The 18,487-nt window shown below is 37.6% G+C and overlaps 1 protein-coding gene across 2 annotated transcripts in view; it reads left to right on the top strand.

Moving 5' to 3' along the window:
• The window catches only part of LOC131065047 (ABC transporter B family member 28), a 193,187-nt gene that overhangs the window by 86,901 nt on the left and 87,799 nt on the right, over nucleotides 1-18,487 (top strand). For both annotated transcript variants that reach the window (XM_057999418.2, XM_057999419.2), the window contains exons 4-5: nucleotides 17,426-17,527; nucleotides 17,944-18,034. In XM_057999418.2, coding sequence (XP_057855401.1) covers nucleotides 17,426-17,527; nucleotides 17,944-18,034 — 193 coding nt within the window. The remainder of the gene's footprint in view (nucleotides 1-17,425; nucleotides 17,528-17,943; nucleotides 18,035-18,487) is intronic.

Here is an 18,487-nt window from a genome sequence, read left to right as displayed (position 1 = left end):
GTCTTTTGCAAAGCATTTTCACTTGTAGTTTCTTGCCAAGAACCCGACCTGCCTTTTCCTCCAAGGAGTTCAATTTTGGAAGAGTTTGAATCCGATTTTTGTGGGAGAATCCATGAAATGAGGGAGGCGTGTCATCTTTGAAGCGTTTTGCTGCATCTTGGGCCACATTTTTTGCCAAATGGAAAGCATTTTTCTGTTCATTTGCCACGTTTTGCCTCCTTTCAATTCATTTTTGTAGAATGTATGGAGGCGTTTTCGCTCTCCTAACCTAAGCAATTCATCTCTTTGCTTCCATGCGTGGGTTTGTTAGGCGTATTGACCCGTTCTTTCTCCTCCTTGGATGCCGTTTTTGGTGCAAGAAGTTTGAATCCGAGTTTGTTTTGGATGCAAGAAGGGTTTCAACGTATTGATTTCTTCTTCTATTTAAGGAGCTGATTGTTTCTTTGAAAGTTGATTCATCTCTTTCAAGGGCATTCTTCAAGCAAGGTTCATTGAATGCAAGTTGTAAATGTGCAAGATTTTCCCCTCTTTAATTTTTCCTAATTACTTGTATTCGGGTTTTCAAAACCCTATTACAAGTAACTGTGGTAATGTTGACCTTCCCCCTTTGGTAAAAAGAGTTAATCTTCTTTTTACAAAATTTACAAATGTTGAAGAATTGCCATAAGATTCATTCATTTGATTTCGGGTTTTACAAATCTGATTACAAGTTGAAGTTTTTCCTTTTTTCCAAGTTGTCAAGCTGAAAATATTCCTTCCCATACATGTACATGGTCATCCAAATTCGCCATCTTCTTCTTCATGTCAAAATCTCTTCCATTCATTTCACCTTCATTCATTTTTCCCATTTAAAGTCTACTTGTAGTTGGAATTTTAAAACCCGATTGCAGTTGTGTCTTCACTTGCAGTCAGCCTTCCAGAACCTGAAATTAGTCCAAAATGCACTCAAAAACACTTGAAAATGAGTCTTAAAGGTCCAATTACAAGTGCAAACTTGTGGATACCCATTACACATATGAAGTTGCATGTTTGTTCTCCATAATTTCAAGTTAATGCTCTTGTTTTTCCCACACATGTAATCCATTTTCCAGAACCCGAAATTCACTTGTGAGCCCATTTTTGCATCAATTTATCCCTTCCCTTGTCAGTCTTGTTTGCACGCACGACCTACCAAATCAATGGATTAAGGCATGGGCCTCATTTTGCAAGTAGATTCCAAGATTGGAGAAAGAACAACAGGACGGAGCCACACAAGGAGATGGATAAGTGACATGAATGGTTAAGAGCATAGAATGCTTTCAAGACAAAGATATGCTTCTTACTTCAACCTTGCAAAGAACTTCTCTCCCGAAAAGTTAGTACTACCCCAAGCATGTGAAAGGTTGGAGTTCGCTGGTTAAAGACACAAAGACTATCAAGGGTGCAAGTTCTTGTTCCAGTTCAAGATGTCATTTACCTCGATCACAGAGTATCTTGTAGCAGCATGAAGATTTTCAAAACAGAGGATGATGTAGTTAGAGTCCTGTCTTCGAACACAGAGAATAATTTCAATTATGTATTTGTAATTTTATTTTGACAAGTTACATGTAAAAAAAAAAAACAACTTTTTAATCGCAAGTTAACTCATCACTTGCATTTCTGTAATTACATGTAAAGCAACTACAAGTTGAGTTCAATTAGGACTGTAGTTGGAATAAGTCATGGTGGTTGAGAGAATTTCTCAAGTTAGTTAGGATACTGCCACCTTTTTCTCAAGGCTCCTCTCCTATAAATACTTGAGGGGGTCTATTGTAATTTTTATCTTTTGGCAATGCAACAAAATTCTGCCAGTTTGTATGTGCACTCTAAGACTTTGAGCTTAGATGTAAATCAAATTTCTTACAACAAAAGAGGGAAGTTGTGTTGCGACGTTGTGCCAATTCAAGTTGTTATGTGACAACATTTTCTAGAGTTGATTGTGATTTTTGTTCTACTGTTCAAGAGGGATTTAAATTCAATCTTGCAGACTTTGAGCTGCTAATTGTATTTAGAGTTATATGTTTGGTTTTCAGATGTGGTCTTGCAGACTTTGAGTTGCTTATCATATTTGAAGCTAGTGTGGAAAGCTTAGGTGGGAAGATAGCTTGTAGACTTTGTGCTGCTTCCATTTTTAAGACTTGTGCATGTAAGGTGTAGTGCATCATGTAGTTAGACTTTGAGCTTTCTTTCTGTTTTCCCGTCCCAGGGAAGTGACAGAGGTCTTTGTGCCTTCATGGAAACTTTCCTTTCCTTTATGTTCCAAAAATTCTACAAAAAGTCTCATTTCTGTATTTGCTGTTATTTATTTCCAATTGCTATTGTTTTTCTGTGAAGAGAAAAGAGTATAGTTTTTCTTGAAAGAAGAAGAAAGACTGCTATCTAACCCATATTAGATTAGTTTAGTTTGTAGATAGGGGGAGCCTTCCCTAAATTAGTAGAGTATCATACTCACACATTGTGGCTGAAACCACAATTTTGCACATCTCCTAGGTGTACAAAATTTTCAACCAACAAGATTGATCCAAGATCAACGACCAAGATTAACAAATAAACCCTAATTACAAAAAAAAACTTCTTTTGGGCAATAAGAAAATTACAATATTTTGGATAACCAATGAGAAAATAGGAACCATTTAATATCTTCCACTTGTTGAGTCTGGTTCATTGCACCTGGACATGTCTGACTTTGAACCCTTGGATTGGTTGATTGATGAGTGGGATGCCACCTCAGCTTGCCTTGCAGATTTGATTCCCCATCATGAAGAAGTGTTGATACGTTAATCTTGTATTTGATACCTTACTCTTGGATTTCTGAAGGAAATTCAAGATGATTAGAACATTTTCTTCATTGAACTTATTGCTCTTTGGTGTGGAGTCTTTTGTGTTCATCATCATTCTAAAGTTTTCTTTATGTTTGAACTAATCCTCATCTTCACTTTGATCTTGTGCTTCTTGAACAATTCTATATATTGACAAGTTCCTTCTTTTGATTTTGGATTTCCAAAAAAAATCCAAGGTCGATGTAGAGCCTTTCATCCTTGGATGGCTTGATCTTCTTAAATGTCTTGATGAAGTGCAAGTCCTCTTTCTTTCTTACTTTCATCCTTGGATTCCACCTTGAAGTGTGAATGTTGTCCTTCCATGCATTGAGGAATCATCTTTCCAACCAGTTTCTTTGTTATTGAACTTCATCTGCACCTTTTTGGAAATCCCTTTTTGAGCTGACATCTACCTCTTTAAAATCATGAAAACTTTCTAAGTTAAAAACAATAAGGGAGTTGGATGTTTGTTCCCATCCTGGAGTGTAAAGTTTGAAGGAATTTTCAAAGGATAATTGAAGCATTTGCCATTAAAAAGCATAAAAAAAGCAAGATGATTTTGAATAAAACTTCTAGAGTGAAATTTCTCTTGGAAGTCCATAAAATCAGAAACTTTGACTGAAAGTCTGAAAGAAATTTGGAATTTTGAATGAAAATCTGTCTTCAACCCTTAGTAAACATGGGAATCTTAACAAAATCCCTTAAATTGCTCAAGGAATCACTTTCAGCTTTGTCTTCAAGAGTGGAAATTGGTTTTGAAATTCTCCTGGAAATTCGTACTTTCGGACTTTTTCAACACAACCAAATTTTAGAGTTTTGAACCTTTTGTACACTTAGGCATTCCATATGCTTGAGCGGACTTGATGTTGGGTCAAAGAATTTTTCTTATTCCCAAGGTGGAATTAACATTTCGACAAGGAATTTTGACTATCCTCGGGCAAACTTGGCACTTGATTTTGTTGTCCTCATTTTCGAATTTTGAAAAATGTTACAATCCCTACAAATTTTAGCTCAAAATGTGTCTTTTTTGTCTCTAGGGCATGTTTTACGAGGTGCAAAACTCGTATTTGATAGGGTCAAATCATCAAGAGAGGTGTCTTTGCCATTGTTGTCTAAGTTTTGATGAGTTTTGGCCTTCTTTTTCCTATCTTTTTCTCCAATTTCGGGTTTCAGAGCAGTCACTGCAAGTAGAAGATTTTTTCTTGAAATTTGAGATTTTAAGGCTCTAGGGCACACTTGCCAAGGTGGAAAGTCTACATTTCTTGATGGCAAATCAATCACGAGCTTATCTTCCATCTCTGTGAAAGTTTTGGTTAGTTTTTGCCTTCATTTTGATCACTTTCTGTGCAATTTCGGGTTTCAGAGAAGTCATTGCAAGTTGGGGGTTTTTCTAAGTGCATTACAAGTGAAATCTATTCACTTGTAATTGGGTCTTTAAGACCCGATTACAATTATAAAGGGGTTTTTGTTGAGTTTTTTCACTTGCAATAATATGATTATAATAAGCTTAAATCGGATCTTAAGCATCATAATGCAAGTTTTTGAAATGCAAGTGTTGATTGCTTGTAATCAGGTCTCCAAGACCCAACTACAAGAAATGGGATTCACTATCATGCCATGGTTAATGTTTTAGCATCAAGTATAAACCCCGATGTGAATCTTCTCATTCATTCGATGTCAAGTTCATGTTCTTCCCCCTACACATTCAAGCATGTGCTCTCACTTTGAATCCATCATTGGCCTTGTGTTTGTGTCGTGTTTTTCTCATTCATCAGTTCATATATTTGCAGTCGGGTCATCCCTCTTCAAGTGCAAGTCTTTAAATACAAAAAGACTTGTAGTCGGGTCTTGTAGACCCGACTACAAGTAGTTCTCATGCATTTTGATTTCTAACAAAGTTCTTGTTACAAAACTCTTGTTGTATTCAATGTTTTGTGCAATATCAAGATGACTTGCATTCGGGTTTCATAACCCCGACTACAAGTAATTTATTATCCATTTGGATCGGTAATTATATTTGCAAGTACAAGTTAAAATATGCAAACATATTGGTAGTCGGGTCTCCAAGACTCGACTACAAGTATGCTTCGGCATCTTACTTTCCCTCATATGTGCTTGCAATCAGATCACAAGAAGAGGATTGCAAGTTGTATTTGTAAAGCCTTTGTACCTTCACTTGCAGTCGGGTTTTTGAGACCCGACTAGAAGTAAAGGTTGCCACATTCAAAGTTGCATCTCTCATATTCATGTCATATGTGTATCGTGCAAAGATGAACTAAGCATTTCATATGTTTGAAAACTCATATCTACTTGTAGTCGGGTCTTGGAGACCTGACTCCAAGTGAAGCACATTGTTTTACCCCCCCCGCTTGCACACTTGCAATCGGGTCTCCAGGACTTGACTGCAAGTATAAAAATTGTCAATACACCTTAACTTGGTGAGCTCGTTCCATTTGCAAATCATATCTCTCCATACTCGAGTGTTTTCCAAGAAGTTATATTGCATAAAGGTTCACTTGCAATCGGGTCTTCAAAACCCGATTACAAGTGGAAATGTAAAAGCTTTCCTGCACATTGCACTTGCAGTTAGCCTCCTAGAATCCGAAATTGGTCCAAAATGCACTAAAAACTACTTGAAAATGAGTCTTAAAGGTCGAATTACAAGTGCGAACTTGTAGTTACCCATTTCACATATGAAGTTGCATGTTCATCCTCCATAATTGCAAGTCAATGCTGTTGTTTTTCCACACATGTAATGCAGTCTTCAAAACCCGAAATTGAGCTTTGGCCCCACTTTTGCAATCCCTTTGTCTCACCCATGTCAGTCCTATTTGCACACACGACTTACCAAATCAACAAATTAAGGCATGGGCCTTATTTTGCAAGCAGATTTCAAGATTGGAGGATGATGCAAAGAAAGAACAACAACATGACGGAGCCATAGAAGAAGATGGATAAGTGATATGAATGATTGATAGCATAGAATGCTTTCAAGATAGAGATAGGCTTCTTACTTCAGCCTTGCAAAGAACTTCCCTCCTGAAAAGCCAGTATTACCCCAAGCAAGAAGATAAGATTGAGGTTCGTTGGTGAAGGACACAAAGATCATTTAGGATGCAAATTGTCGTTCCGGTTTGAGATGTCTTCACCAATCCTGAATACTTCACGTTCTAGCATCCTGAAGCAGCATGAAGACCTTCTGGACAGAGGATGATATAGTTAGAGTCGTGTCTTCGGACACATAGAATAGTTTTAATTATACATTTGTAATTTTGTTTTGACAAGTTACATGTAAAAACAAGTTTTGTACTTGCAAGTGTTGCTTTCACTTGCATTTTTGTTGATCTAATTACATGTAAAACAACTACAAGTTGAGTTAGATTAGGACTGTAGTCGGAATAAGTCATGGTGGGTAAGAGAATTTCTCAAGTTAGTTGGGATCCTTGAGGGGGTCTATTGTAATCAATATCTTTTGGTAATGCAATAAGACTCTGCTAGTTTGTATGTACACTCTAAGACTTTGAGCTTAGTTGTAAATCAGATTGCAATCAATTAAAAGAGGCAAAGTGCTTTCAAACTTTGTGTTGATTCAAGGTGCTATGTGATGACATTTTCTAGAGATTGATTGTGAGTTTTGAGGTGTTATACAAGAGGGATTCAAGCTCAATCTTGCAGCCTTTGAGCTGCTTATTGCGTTTGGAGTTTTAGATTGGTTTTAAGATTTGATACTGCAAACTTTGAGTTGCTTGTCACGTTTGAAACTATCGTAGGATGCTCAAGCTAAGGGGGTAACTTGCAGACTTTGTGCTGCTTTTATTTTCTATGTTTGTGCATAAGAGGTGCACCATGTAGTTTGACTTTGAGATACTACATACTATGCTTGGTTACCATAAAATCATCTAAAAAGGTTGATAGGAGAGTAGATAGTTGAAGACTTTCTTTCTGTTTTCCTGTCTTGGAGAAGCAATGAAGGACTTTGTGCCTTTATGGAAACTTTGCTTCTTTATTTAGTTTACTTTATTAATCATTTGTGCTTTCAGCTGTGATTCTTTTCTGAAAGAAGAGAAAAGAATGTGTCTTTTTTGAAAAAAGGGAACAAGACAGAGTTTCACCCAGATTTAGAATAGATTTAGAGTTGGAGTTTATTTTGAATTGTTGAAGTATAAAGCAAAAGGGGAGCCATCCCTAAATTAGGAGAGTTTTATACTCACATATTGTGGCTGAAACCACAATTTTGCTCATCTTCCCAGATGTACAAAATTTTCAACCAACAGATTTCAACCTTTCTTTTAACCCACCAATACTTAGCCGAATTTACCTTCATCTTTCTTGAATGAATTTGCTTCTTGTTTGAGGAATTTCCTTGACACTTAGCCAAACTTCCAATTTTTCCTCCAAGGTATCAACACTTAGGCGAATTTTTTCTTGGTTTTAACTTTCTTGCTTTTATTCACCTTATCACTTGTTTTTCAATACTTAGGCGAATTTCATGTTGATTTCAACCTTTTTGCTTTAGTTTTTAACTTGTTTTAATCCACCTATACCTAGCCAAATTCTCCCTCTCCTCACCTTGGGCAGGCTTTGCATGTGTTTGAGGAAAGTTTACCATACTTGAGGGCAAACATGACAGTAGGAAAGGGAAGTTTTCCACAAGGCATGGGCAGACTTCATCATTGGTTAGGAATTCCTCAATCGTGCCTTGGAGCGGACTTCATCATTGGTTTGGGAAGTTTTCCAAGTAGCTAGGGCGGGCTTGGTATGTGCTTGAAGATTTTCTCTAGCATGCTAGGGTGATATTTCATTCACCTTTGGCGGAATTGATGCGTGATTAAGGAACTTGCTCATGTTGCTAGGTAGACTTGGCAGAGGAGTAAGAAATTTCCATGTGAACTCCATTTTGACTCAACACTTTCTTGCTATCCACCAACACTTAGCCATATTTTCTTTCATCCTCCATGGGCGGACTTGGCATGTGGTTGAGGAACTTTTCCATGTCCCAAGGCGGACTTCATCATTGACAAGGAATTTTTCAAATTGCCAAGGCGGATTTCATGTTGCTTGAGGATTCTTCCTCTCCATGCCATGGGCAAACTTGGTGATGCCTTGGAAATTTCTTCATTGCTGAGTGAAATTTGACATTTAAACAAGAAAATTTCACCATTCTTGAGCAAACTTCATGCTTAGTCAGGAATTTTCTTGACTCGTAAGGCCAACTCATCACTTGAGCAAGGAGATTTCTTCTTTTCCCATAGCAAACTTCATCATGAAACAAGAAATTCCTCCATGGATAGGCATTCTTCATGATTTGAACAAGGAATTTCTTGATCCAAGTTCCAGACTTGTCAAATTCTGGTGATCTTCAATTAGCTTTTTGGAAATTATCTTTTGGATTCGAAAGTGATTCCAACCTGGTTTGTTCTAGATTAATTCTCTTGACTTGACTTTTCTAACCTGATGACCACCTGTGATCTTGAAAAAGAAAAAAACAACTCTTTTCTGGAAAAGAGCAACTTTCTATCTCTAGAAAATAATTAGACTGAAAGAAAGTTCTTGGATTGGCCCCAAAATTCCAAAAACAAAACTTTCTAAATTTAGAAAAAAGCAAAAAAGCAAATTTCCTAAAAATAGGAAGTTGTCAGAATTGACCTCGAGAAATTGTATTTTTACTCCTTCGACCTGTCCGAGCACATTTGTAGCATCAAAACTCTCTTTTGACCATTCCTTCTCCTTATTGATTTTGATGACTCAAAATTTTGAAAAACTTACTCATTTGCAGAGGCTAGAGAAATTAGAGACAAAACCCTAAGACGCCAAAACACAACCCTAAAAAGCATAAACAAGGGGGTCCCCATTTTCAATGGGATGCTGTGTGATTATGTCACAATGGAACCTTGAGGTTATCTCCTTTAATCATTCAAAACAGCATTAGGGATTCCCTTATCTAAGAGAGAATAGGATACACTCGACATTCTATTTAGTGTTGACTGAAAGCAAAGCGTACTTTTCCCACGTGAACAATAACTTTTATTAATGATGACGTATAATGACTATCTACATTTATTTCCCTTCAAGATTAGTTGGATTCCCATCCTACACAATTCATGAATAGTGAAGAAACAACGGATACAAAAATCTAGGGATCAAAGAAGATGTCCTTGGAGGTACACCTACTCTAGCCGAACCTAATGAAGTGGTCCTGTCCTTCTAGATCTTAGGGTCTTTGCAACTTAAAGTGCATGCAATTCCTTTGACCGCTGCTTATGATGGTGTAATCTCACATTCTCTATATCTTTTGGTCATATGCACAATCCCTTGGAGTTTCCTTTGAAGTGATCATGCTTCAAATCTATCTGCTTAAGCTTAGCCACCTTGGTCTTCAGCTAAGTCAACCCCTACTGATATGGTTTTGAGTGAGATGAGTCTGCTGAGAAAGTTACTTTGGAATCAGGTATGCTGCTTGTCTAACTAAAGCATGACTTTGGCCTCCACATCTGACAGATGATGCTGCTCACACAAATTGGTCTGCAACAATACATATTGATAGTGGAAATGATACTTAATAGAATGAATGGCCTCAAAGGTACTGAAAATTGAACACAAAACAATAGGATGAGGCCTGGTTGGTAACCTACTGTTGAGACATCTCAAGGGTGTTTTGCTGGGGCCAGCAATAACAATAAATATTGATAGTGGAAATGATGCTTAATAGAATGTATAACCTCAAAGGTACTGAAAATTGAATACAAAACAATAGGATGAAGCTTGGTTGGTAACCTATTGTTGAGACATCTGAAGGGTGTCTTTTTGGGGCCAGCAATAGTTCAAAAAATAATGCAGAATCTTTAAGTACTACTCTTCCTCGACACACTTTTTGGATGTAAGCTGCTTTATCGAGATTCAAGGAAGCATGAGTTAGTTGAATAAACAAGGTTCCATAATTCATAAGATGTGATACAATGTACAATGTGGATCTATTGATGTGTGTTTTAGGCACAATTGAACATAGAATAAAATACCAAAGTATTTTACCCTCTCCTGAACAAAATAACCTCAAATGCTAAATATCTGATCAACTAAGACGATTCCAAGGTTTCTACGGTCAGTTCTTGACATGTGGGTAACTCAATGGCCGATGTGAATTGCTATTTTCACTTGGGGACTTACGCAATTGTTCGGATTTGTTGAGCTTATGAGGATAGGTTGCCAATGACTTAGGATTTGCAATATAGCTCTTGATCTAATCTAACAAGGATTTTCAAATAAAATGGAAAAGGAATAAGGGTTTAGGAATTCTAATCTAAAACCTAGAATGCAAGTGGCAATGGATGGTTCAATGAAATTCTACTAGGGAAGGTCTCATCATCAATGAACAATTTGACACAAGCTTAGTGCAATCATCTAAGGTAAATTTATAGATGTTCAAATTATCACCATCAACACCAATACCATCAAGGCAATGCATACTAATGGATGTGCAATAATTGAAGTTCAATTCCAAATTCCACTTGACCACACAAGGCGATCCTACAATCAACAAAAAAGCTAGTGGTAAGGATTAAACAAATTCCACACAAATGCATTCAATAACTCTTTTATTCAATCTACAATACTTGAAAGCAAATTCTAATCTAAATTCTATTCTAAATTTTGGAGGCAATGAGAACCACAAATGCATGCAAAATCTAAACAAAACCACCACACTTCAATGATTTATATTCAAATCCGTAGCATATAGACGACAATTCTAAAAAATCTCTTCCTTACAAATTAGAGGCAATGGGGTATATACAGTCTCAAATGAAATGAATGGCCAAGATTCATTTAGAATCAAGGGCCAAGATTATGCCAACACTGCCCTAAATTTGCCCTAATTAGGGTTTACATCAAAAAAGGAATCACCAAAATGTGACCCAATGGGATGACACTTAGTCATCAAGGAGAGAATCTTTAAGAAGATTTCGGCTTACATCCCTCTCTCTAACAACATATTCCAAGAATCTGGCCAAGATTGAGTTAAGCTTCTCCATGGTAATGCTGGGTAAAGCCTCTTGTTGTGCATCTATCACATCCAACACATCTGAGAAAGAATCAAGTGCATTCTCCCAATTTGGCATAAGTTTATGCAAATTGTTGATGTGAACCACAAGAAAAACTAAATCATCTATCTAACTCTTCTTCAAAGATTCTAACTGATTGAAGTATATGAACTTCATCTTTTCTTTCAATTCTTCTAAGCGTAAAGTGTTGGAAGCATGGACATCCATCCCCAACAACTCATCAATGGATGTAAGGATCTTAGATTGAATCTCTTGGATCGATCCTTTCATCTCTATACAATCTTGTCTTGCGTGATCATAGGTGGACTTCCTCATAGCCAAGGAACAATACCATCCCCGAAAATCATATACATCACTTGCATGCACAACTCTCTCCTAGATCAATGTGGGCATCGAAATTTTCTTCAACACCCTGAGACGAGGAATTGTTTGTTGTTGCACTGGTTGGAAATCATCCCAAACTCCTTCCAAATATTGTATCCTGAATATGAGCATTGATGATTGGTCAAATGCTTGGACAAATTGAGCTAGGAAATCATCTGCTTGTTTTGCAACATCTTCAATCCACTTTCCAACCTCAAAATGTATATTCCTCGCTGTGTCATAATCAAAGGGAAATCCACAATCAGTTGCAATAGGTGAGGCAAAAGTAGGATCCTCATGCCTATGGGAACTCATCCCCTCAGTGTATTCCTTGAGTCACCTGTTCTCATTTTTAAGCATATTCTTCTTCTCAATAGTCCTATTCAATCATGCCTTGATTGCTTGGATTGTATCGTCAAGTTCGTGGAACTCTTGCTTCTTCGTAGTAGGTCCAAGGTCAATTGTAGTGATCTGATAATCCATGGGAGTAGCTGCTTCTCTGGTTACATCTCCTATTGAGACTGTCACTTGTGCAATGCACACACCTGTTTCATCTCTAGCAACCTTAGAAAATATCTTATCTTTCTTTCATTCCTTTCTTGCATCAACTCTAGCTAAGAAATCATCAATGCCTTCTATGGGTTGTGCCTCTATCATCTTCTTCTTTTCAATGCTTCGCAACAACCAATCGGGAATGGTGGACATGTCCATCCCATCCTCAAGGCTCGTATCATGATCAAGTCCTCTCAAAGATGAAATGACATTATCATCCGTTTCTTTGTCCTCGACCAAGTCGACGACATTGTTGCCCAAGCTAACCTCCAATTGGACAGTGGGAGATCCAGGCTGCTCTTCATCTTCATTCGGTGGTGTTGATTGGGCTGTAGCATGCAATTCTTGATTATAATTTGGTAAGATTTCCATATGGGAAATCTGTTCTGACCTTCTATCCTTCTCTAGCATATTATTCTCTTTCACTGATGAGGAACTTGGGGTGGGTAAAGGGGTGTTGGACTTATGTTTTTTCTGCCTTGACTGCTGGCTAACAGTCTCCTTGCCTTTTGCTTGTAATTCTCCAGGCATACCCTTCCTTCTTTTGAGAGCATACTCTCCCCGTCTTCATGTATCCTTACATCACTGGTTGTTCTTTCATCGTCATCAAGGGAAGGCTACTGACGTCTCATCTTTTCATAGGTAAAGGTGACGTTCATTTCTCTTAACTTATTGACATACTCGTCCACCCATTCCTTGGAGTAATCATTCACTTCTCTCATAAGCACATTCAAACCCACCACTTCTGGCTGCATCCAACTAGGCAATAGGATAGGCCTGTCCTTTTCATTCATATATTGCAGATTAGTGTGATCAGTGTCATCAAGCACCTGATCTGCAATGGAGAAGAGTTCGCACTTCCTCATGAAATCAATTGACATTCGAGACCACATCCTCTTCCTTATTGTGTGCTCATCCATGAGATTAGCCTAGTAATCCTCAATGTCAATCTTATGTATAAACCTTTCTCCCTTGATCTTCACAATATTTCTGAATGGATCAAATCGATCCTTGCTCTTATAAGTCCCAAGGTGATGGAACTCAAGTTCCTCAATGACTGAACTCGCTGCAGCTATGGTGTGGCATACCTCCAAAGTCTTCCCAAGTGCAATTGGGAGAGTTATCTCTGTTCTGTGCTTCTCCTTTTGGATGAAATCAAACTTCAAAAACTGTCTCACTACCTCAAGTATGATCATCTTGTTTGTAGGATACCTAAGAAGTTTGTATGGTTTGGATCTAAATCCTTGAATTCGTAGGCATGTGAAGGTAGGAAACTGGATATACCATGATCCATATTTCTCAATAAGCCTTGTTGCCTCCTTGGACAACCGTTTGTGGATCCCACCCTACAACAACTTTGTGATGTACATGGTGAAAGAATCATTCACCCTTCTATAGTGCTCAATCTTGTGCAGATGAAGTTGTGGATAACACTCACAAACTCTGTATTGTCTAGGTCCATTCTTGACTTCGCCCTTGCATATTAGTCCTTTGTATACAACAAATCTAGCAATTAAGTACACAAGGTAGGAAGTCATGCCAAATGTCCTTGTCTTTTCCACATTCCTCAAATGGAAGTCAAGGTTGTCAGTTATAATCTCGGCCTAATTAATCATTGATCCTCTTGATATGTCCTGAATAAATAGAACATCCACTCCTCAAATAAAGCTCCTTGAGGTGTTCCCATCACTCTATTGAGTAGAAATATCATATCGCTGTACTCATCTTTGAAGTCCGATGATAGAAGCCTCTTGCGTAGCTTAGAGTGGTGACGCCTAGTCTCAATGATCCACTCTTTGTTGATAACTGTCATACATGCATTCGCCTTCTTAAAAAAATTAGCTTCATATTCATCCTTAGTTTTCTTTCGCATGCCCACACGCTTGGGGATTCCAAACACTTCCACGATTGCATCTTCGGCAAGGTATGCAAGCACTGTCCCCTTGGGCGACTTGATCATTCTGGTTATTGGATCATAGTGCATTGCTCACTCAATAATTAGCTCATTACATTGTACGGATGGTGAAAAGGCAATTGCTTGATATATCTCTCTCTTCGTGATATTGGCTGATAGGGTTGAGGGAAGATGATTCTTCAATCCAAACATCCTTTGCCGCATTTGCTCCATGTCCAAGAATTCTATGTTCGTGTCCGTGATCTTCTTCCATCGGGAAGCCCTCTTGTACTATCTTCAATTGTTCCTTCCTCGCAGCGATTCCCGTCTTAGACATGGTACCTGTATGAAGCACGAAGTCAACATCATGGAGAAAATAACTTGAATAACTTGTTTTCAGAATTTATTAAGTTCTGAATTTTTATGATTTTATCAAATTTAAGGTTCTAAAATCAGAAATTTCACTAATTTGCAAAATAGATTCTGAGAACAAAACAAACTTTGATCAAATTGGGGTCTAAAACCCTCATAAAACCTCAAATTTGAGACTTATGTAAGGTCTGATCATTAAAAATAAGTCTGAAGACATGCGGGTATACTCAAAAAATAATGGATTTAAGGCTCAAAAAGTATACAAGTCTGAATACACTCAGAAAAAAGGTGTATCAAGGTCTGATTTTCTGATTTTTAAGTCTGAATATACCCCTCTAAGGTCTGAAAATGGCCTCCAAAAGCCTGAAGATACTTTGAAAATGATGGAAATCAGTGGCTGGAAGTGGTCACAGCCATGTCATACACTCACACTTGAATTATTTCACTTGTCTAAGTTCAAAAATTGCCACACCTGGGCACAACTATGTGGCTGGAAACGTAATTTCAGTCTAAAGACAACTCTGAAAATGATGCTTCAGATCTGCACCAGCAATGGTGTCCACACTCAACGCCCTCAAAATTCTCCAAAAATGATGTCCAAACAAAATCGCCCTTCACCAATGATGGCTGGAAATGAAATCTCAGATCTGGAAATTCAATGTCTCAATCCTGGATCAGCAATGGTACCCAGCAGTGGTGTTGAAATTTCCAAATAATGGTGGCCAGTCAATACCTAGGCAAAATCGCAGTCAATCCTAACAATGGCGCCAAGTAGAATATCCACAAATTGCCCCCAAATGTGAGGCAATCAGTCACACAAAATCGTGGCTCCCAGCTATGGTGGCGCCAAGCATAAAATCACCAAAGTCACCAATGGCGCCCCCCAATCTGCAACAAATCTGGAAATTCTCCCTCAATAATGGTGTCAAAATGACACTTAGACAGAAAAACGCCTAGCTGGAATCCTCAATCTCCCTCCAATCAGCGTCTTCAATCAGTCACATCAAGGCAATATAATAATAATATAATGCTGGCTGAGCCTTTTTATTCATGTTTTCACCTTGATATTTCACCACACAAGCAATGTGGGATAAAAAAAAACTTGCTGTATAATGGCCTGGTGGAAACTCGATTTGCCTTGGGATCACACATTTATCATTAAATAATTGTAATCAAAGCAAAAAAATTAAATGTGAGCCCACTTGTCATTAAAATCCTTTCACTTGCATTAAATTTAGGCCTCTTGGGGAAAATTGATCCATATTGGGACAAAATTTTGCATTAAATTTTATCATAACTCTTCACAAATGGCCATTGGGGAAAATCGACCCCTATCAAGACACATAAAAATCCATCATTTCACTTACTTTGTCGTAAAAATTTGTTTTGGGGAAAAGCGACCCCTATCTGGACATATGGATTTCATTCATTCATTCATTTTGCTCACAAATCTGGCCTTTGGGGAAAAACGATCCCCATCAGGACAATTAAAATTCATCCATTTGTTGATCTCGTCGACACATTTGATCCGTGGGGAAAAACGACCCCTATCTGGACACATCAATTTTGTCCATACACAACTCTGCATCATTCATCTTCCATCCTTCGTGAAATTCGCACCTCATCGGGACACATCGCAACACTTAGCCAATTTTTGGGCCCTCTAGTGGTAAACGTGGTCCATCAAGACACATTGTGGGGAAAATCATGTCCCATTGGGACAATGCTCAAAACTTAAGGGAAAAATGCCTTCCATTAGGACAAATTGATTTTATGACTTTAATATCATGTGGAGAAATGTTTTCCATTGGGACAAAGGTGTTTTCCGCACTGAAAATGCCCAGACTTATCAAATTTCATCGTTTTGCATTAGGACTGGGACAATTTTAACTAGGGGAAAATAAGGGTCCAACGAGGCAATGTGCAAATTGACCAAATTTCACCTCTTAGGAGCAAGAAAATGACTGCTAAAGGGTCTCTAGACGTTCTAGCACAAAAATAACCCTAATTTGCAACACTTAGACACATTTATTCACATTTAAAACCTGTTGCAAACCCAAGACTTAGAAAAAAACTTAGGATCACACTGACAATTTTGACATTTTGAAACATTTGATCCTATTCAAAATTTAAAAGTTAAAACCCTAATTGCACCTTAGGCATGATCACTTCAAAACTGAGAGTCGGGCATTGAAAGCTCAAAAATTGACGCCTGACTGCCAAAAACCTAAACTAATACGACGTGGAAAGCAGGAAAGAGTGGGGGTCCCCGTTTGCAATGGGGCGATGTGTGAAAAGGTCACAACAGGATCCAAATTATCCCAGCAAGGAAATTGAATGGATGTTAATCCTTGCTAGGGTTGAAGAGACTAAGAGTCATTGGGTCAAGCTTGTGATATTGTAGAAGAGATGAACTTATTTTCCTCCTAAACGTTTTGTGCTTGTGGTAAATTCTTTGTTGGATCATGCTTTTCTTCTCAGAAAACTCTTACACTTTTCAATTGGATGGACAACCAATGAATGGAGGGCGTTGCTAAGAGGAACATTCAAGGCAGTGTTGGCTAGTGCACTCAACTGGTCCAGCCAATACTTAACGTTGCACGCATCATCATTATCTAGAGAAGGTGAGATATGTGTGGTGGGATGCCTTGAGGAAAAAGACAATCCTAAAGGGCTGAGTACCTTACTGCCCTCCAACTCTTCTTGATCTCTAGACTCATCTTCAGTGTTCAACAATCCTAAAGGCCAATGATCTAAAAGGATTTTGTTACTTACATTAGGTGAGATTTGTCTGGTAGGTTTGATGCACTTTTCATTAGTGTATATTCCAAATTTCCATCTATCTTTACTGCTATGTCTTGATGTCCTTTCTCCTGTTGCTTCAGGTGTAGAACCCTTGTGCAAAGTCCAGTTCTACTATTTTACTGTTTAGTTCTAGTTCTGCTGGGTTTCTGCTGTTTTGTGATTGAATCTCTTGCTTTCTCTTCAGGAAAAGGCAATTGGGAAGCAATAACAGTCATTTTCTAAATCTGATTAAAAGCTTGAATTTTTATCAGTGCCAATGTTTACTGAAGAGAAGCCATAGTAGATGTGTTTGGAAACTAAGAATCACTGCTTGCATCAATCAGTTTTAATGACTTTTGTAAATATATTAATATTTATATACACTTCTCACTGTCAACTGATATCGATGCCCCTCATAATTGCAGCACTTGCAAGGATAAATCATATTACATTTTGTTTATTCCATATTTTTGAATAATGATTAAATAAAACTTTAGTTGAATGTCACTGACTATACAGAATACCTAGATTATGTTTTATATTGATATATTTCTGCCTTTCCACAGGTGGGTGAGTTGACAGGATTGCTCACATCTGACTTAGGCTCTCTCAAGGACATTGTGAATGAAAATATTTCTAGAGACCGTGGATTCAGAGCATTTTCAGAGGCAAGCTACTTTAAACCTAAAAGGTTGAGCTAGATCTTGCTTTCAATGTACCTAGTATGGGCCATGGTCTGAGGTCTTAATGCTTGGTGTTATGCCATTTATAAAGCTTTGAAAACCTTTATGATACAATCTTATGTTAGTTATTGGGGGAGTTATTTTTAATGTTTTTGCAAATGGTGATTTTTTATTTCTTGCTACTTCTCCAAGAGTTTTTATTGCATTACACTATTATGTGGTTTTCTTCAAATTATCTTCTCTGCCAAAGTGATCAGATTTCTTGTGGAGTTTTTTCTTTATATTTTGGAAATAATTTAGTGGAGGTTTAAAATTCATGTCAATTGCGGTACTCTTAGCTTGCTAATTATGTCACTTAACTTTTCTGAGTATGTTTGTTACAATGGCTGTTGTTCTGGCAGTTGGTAGGAACACTGGTTATACTTTTCTGTTTATCAGCTCAGCTTGCTCCACTCTTAGGCATGCTCATCCTTTCTGTATCTATTCTTGTAGGTAAGATACCTTTCACACTTACGATTTGATTAGTACCCATATGCTATAGGTTTGTCTTCTTGACACGTCATCATCCTTACATTTTTTATTTATACAATTGCAATATAAAATATTTTGTGGTAACTTTGGGTATAATTGTAGAATTGAAATTTTATAAAATCTAAAGAATAAAGCATGAAAGTGCTAACATAATAAAAGACTGAGATCAATGAAATGGAATGGCTGTTTGGCGAGGTGACTAATTGCTATATGGGAGAACATATATCTACATGAAGATATGTTCACACAACACTGGAAATCCAGGTTCTGTCAGTAGTATCACATGCTATGTATGTCAGATAAAATCAAAGTTCAACAACTTTCTGTGAATCTTAAATCAATTTGAGTTTTAACATCTAGTAAGCTGCTGCATGATCTACAGACTTTATATAAATATTCAAATCCTCAAATGAT

This window comes from Cryptomeria japonica, chromosome 11, assembly GCF_030272615.1.
Source record: "Cryptomeria japonica chromosome 11, Sugi_1.0, whole genome shotgun sequence".
In the NCBI taxonomy this organism is placed as follows: domain Eukaryota; kingdom Viridiplantae; phylum Streptophyta; class Pinopsida; order Cupressales; family Cupressaceae; genus Cryptomeria; species Cryptomeria japonica.
The sequence above is the reverse complement of the archived record's forward strand: the minus strand, read 5'-3'. Positions and strand labels throughout refer to the sequence as shown.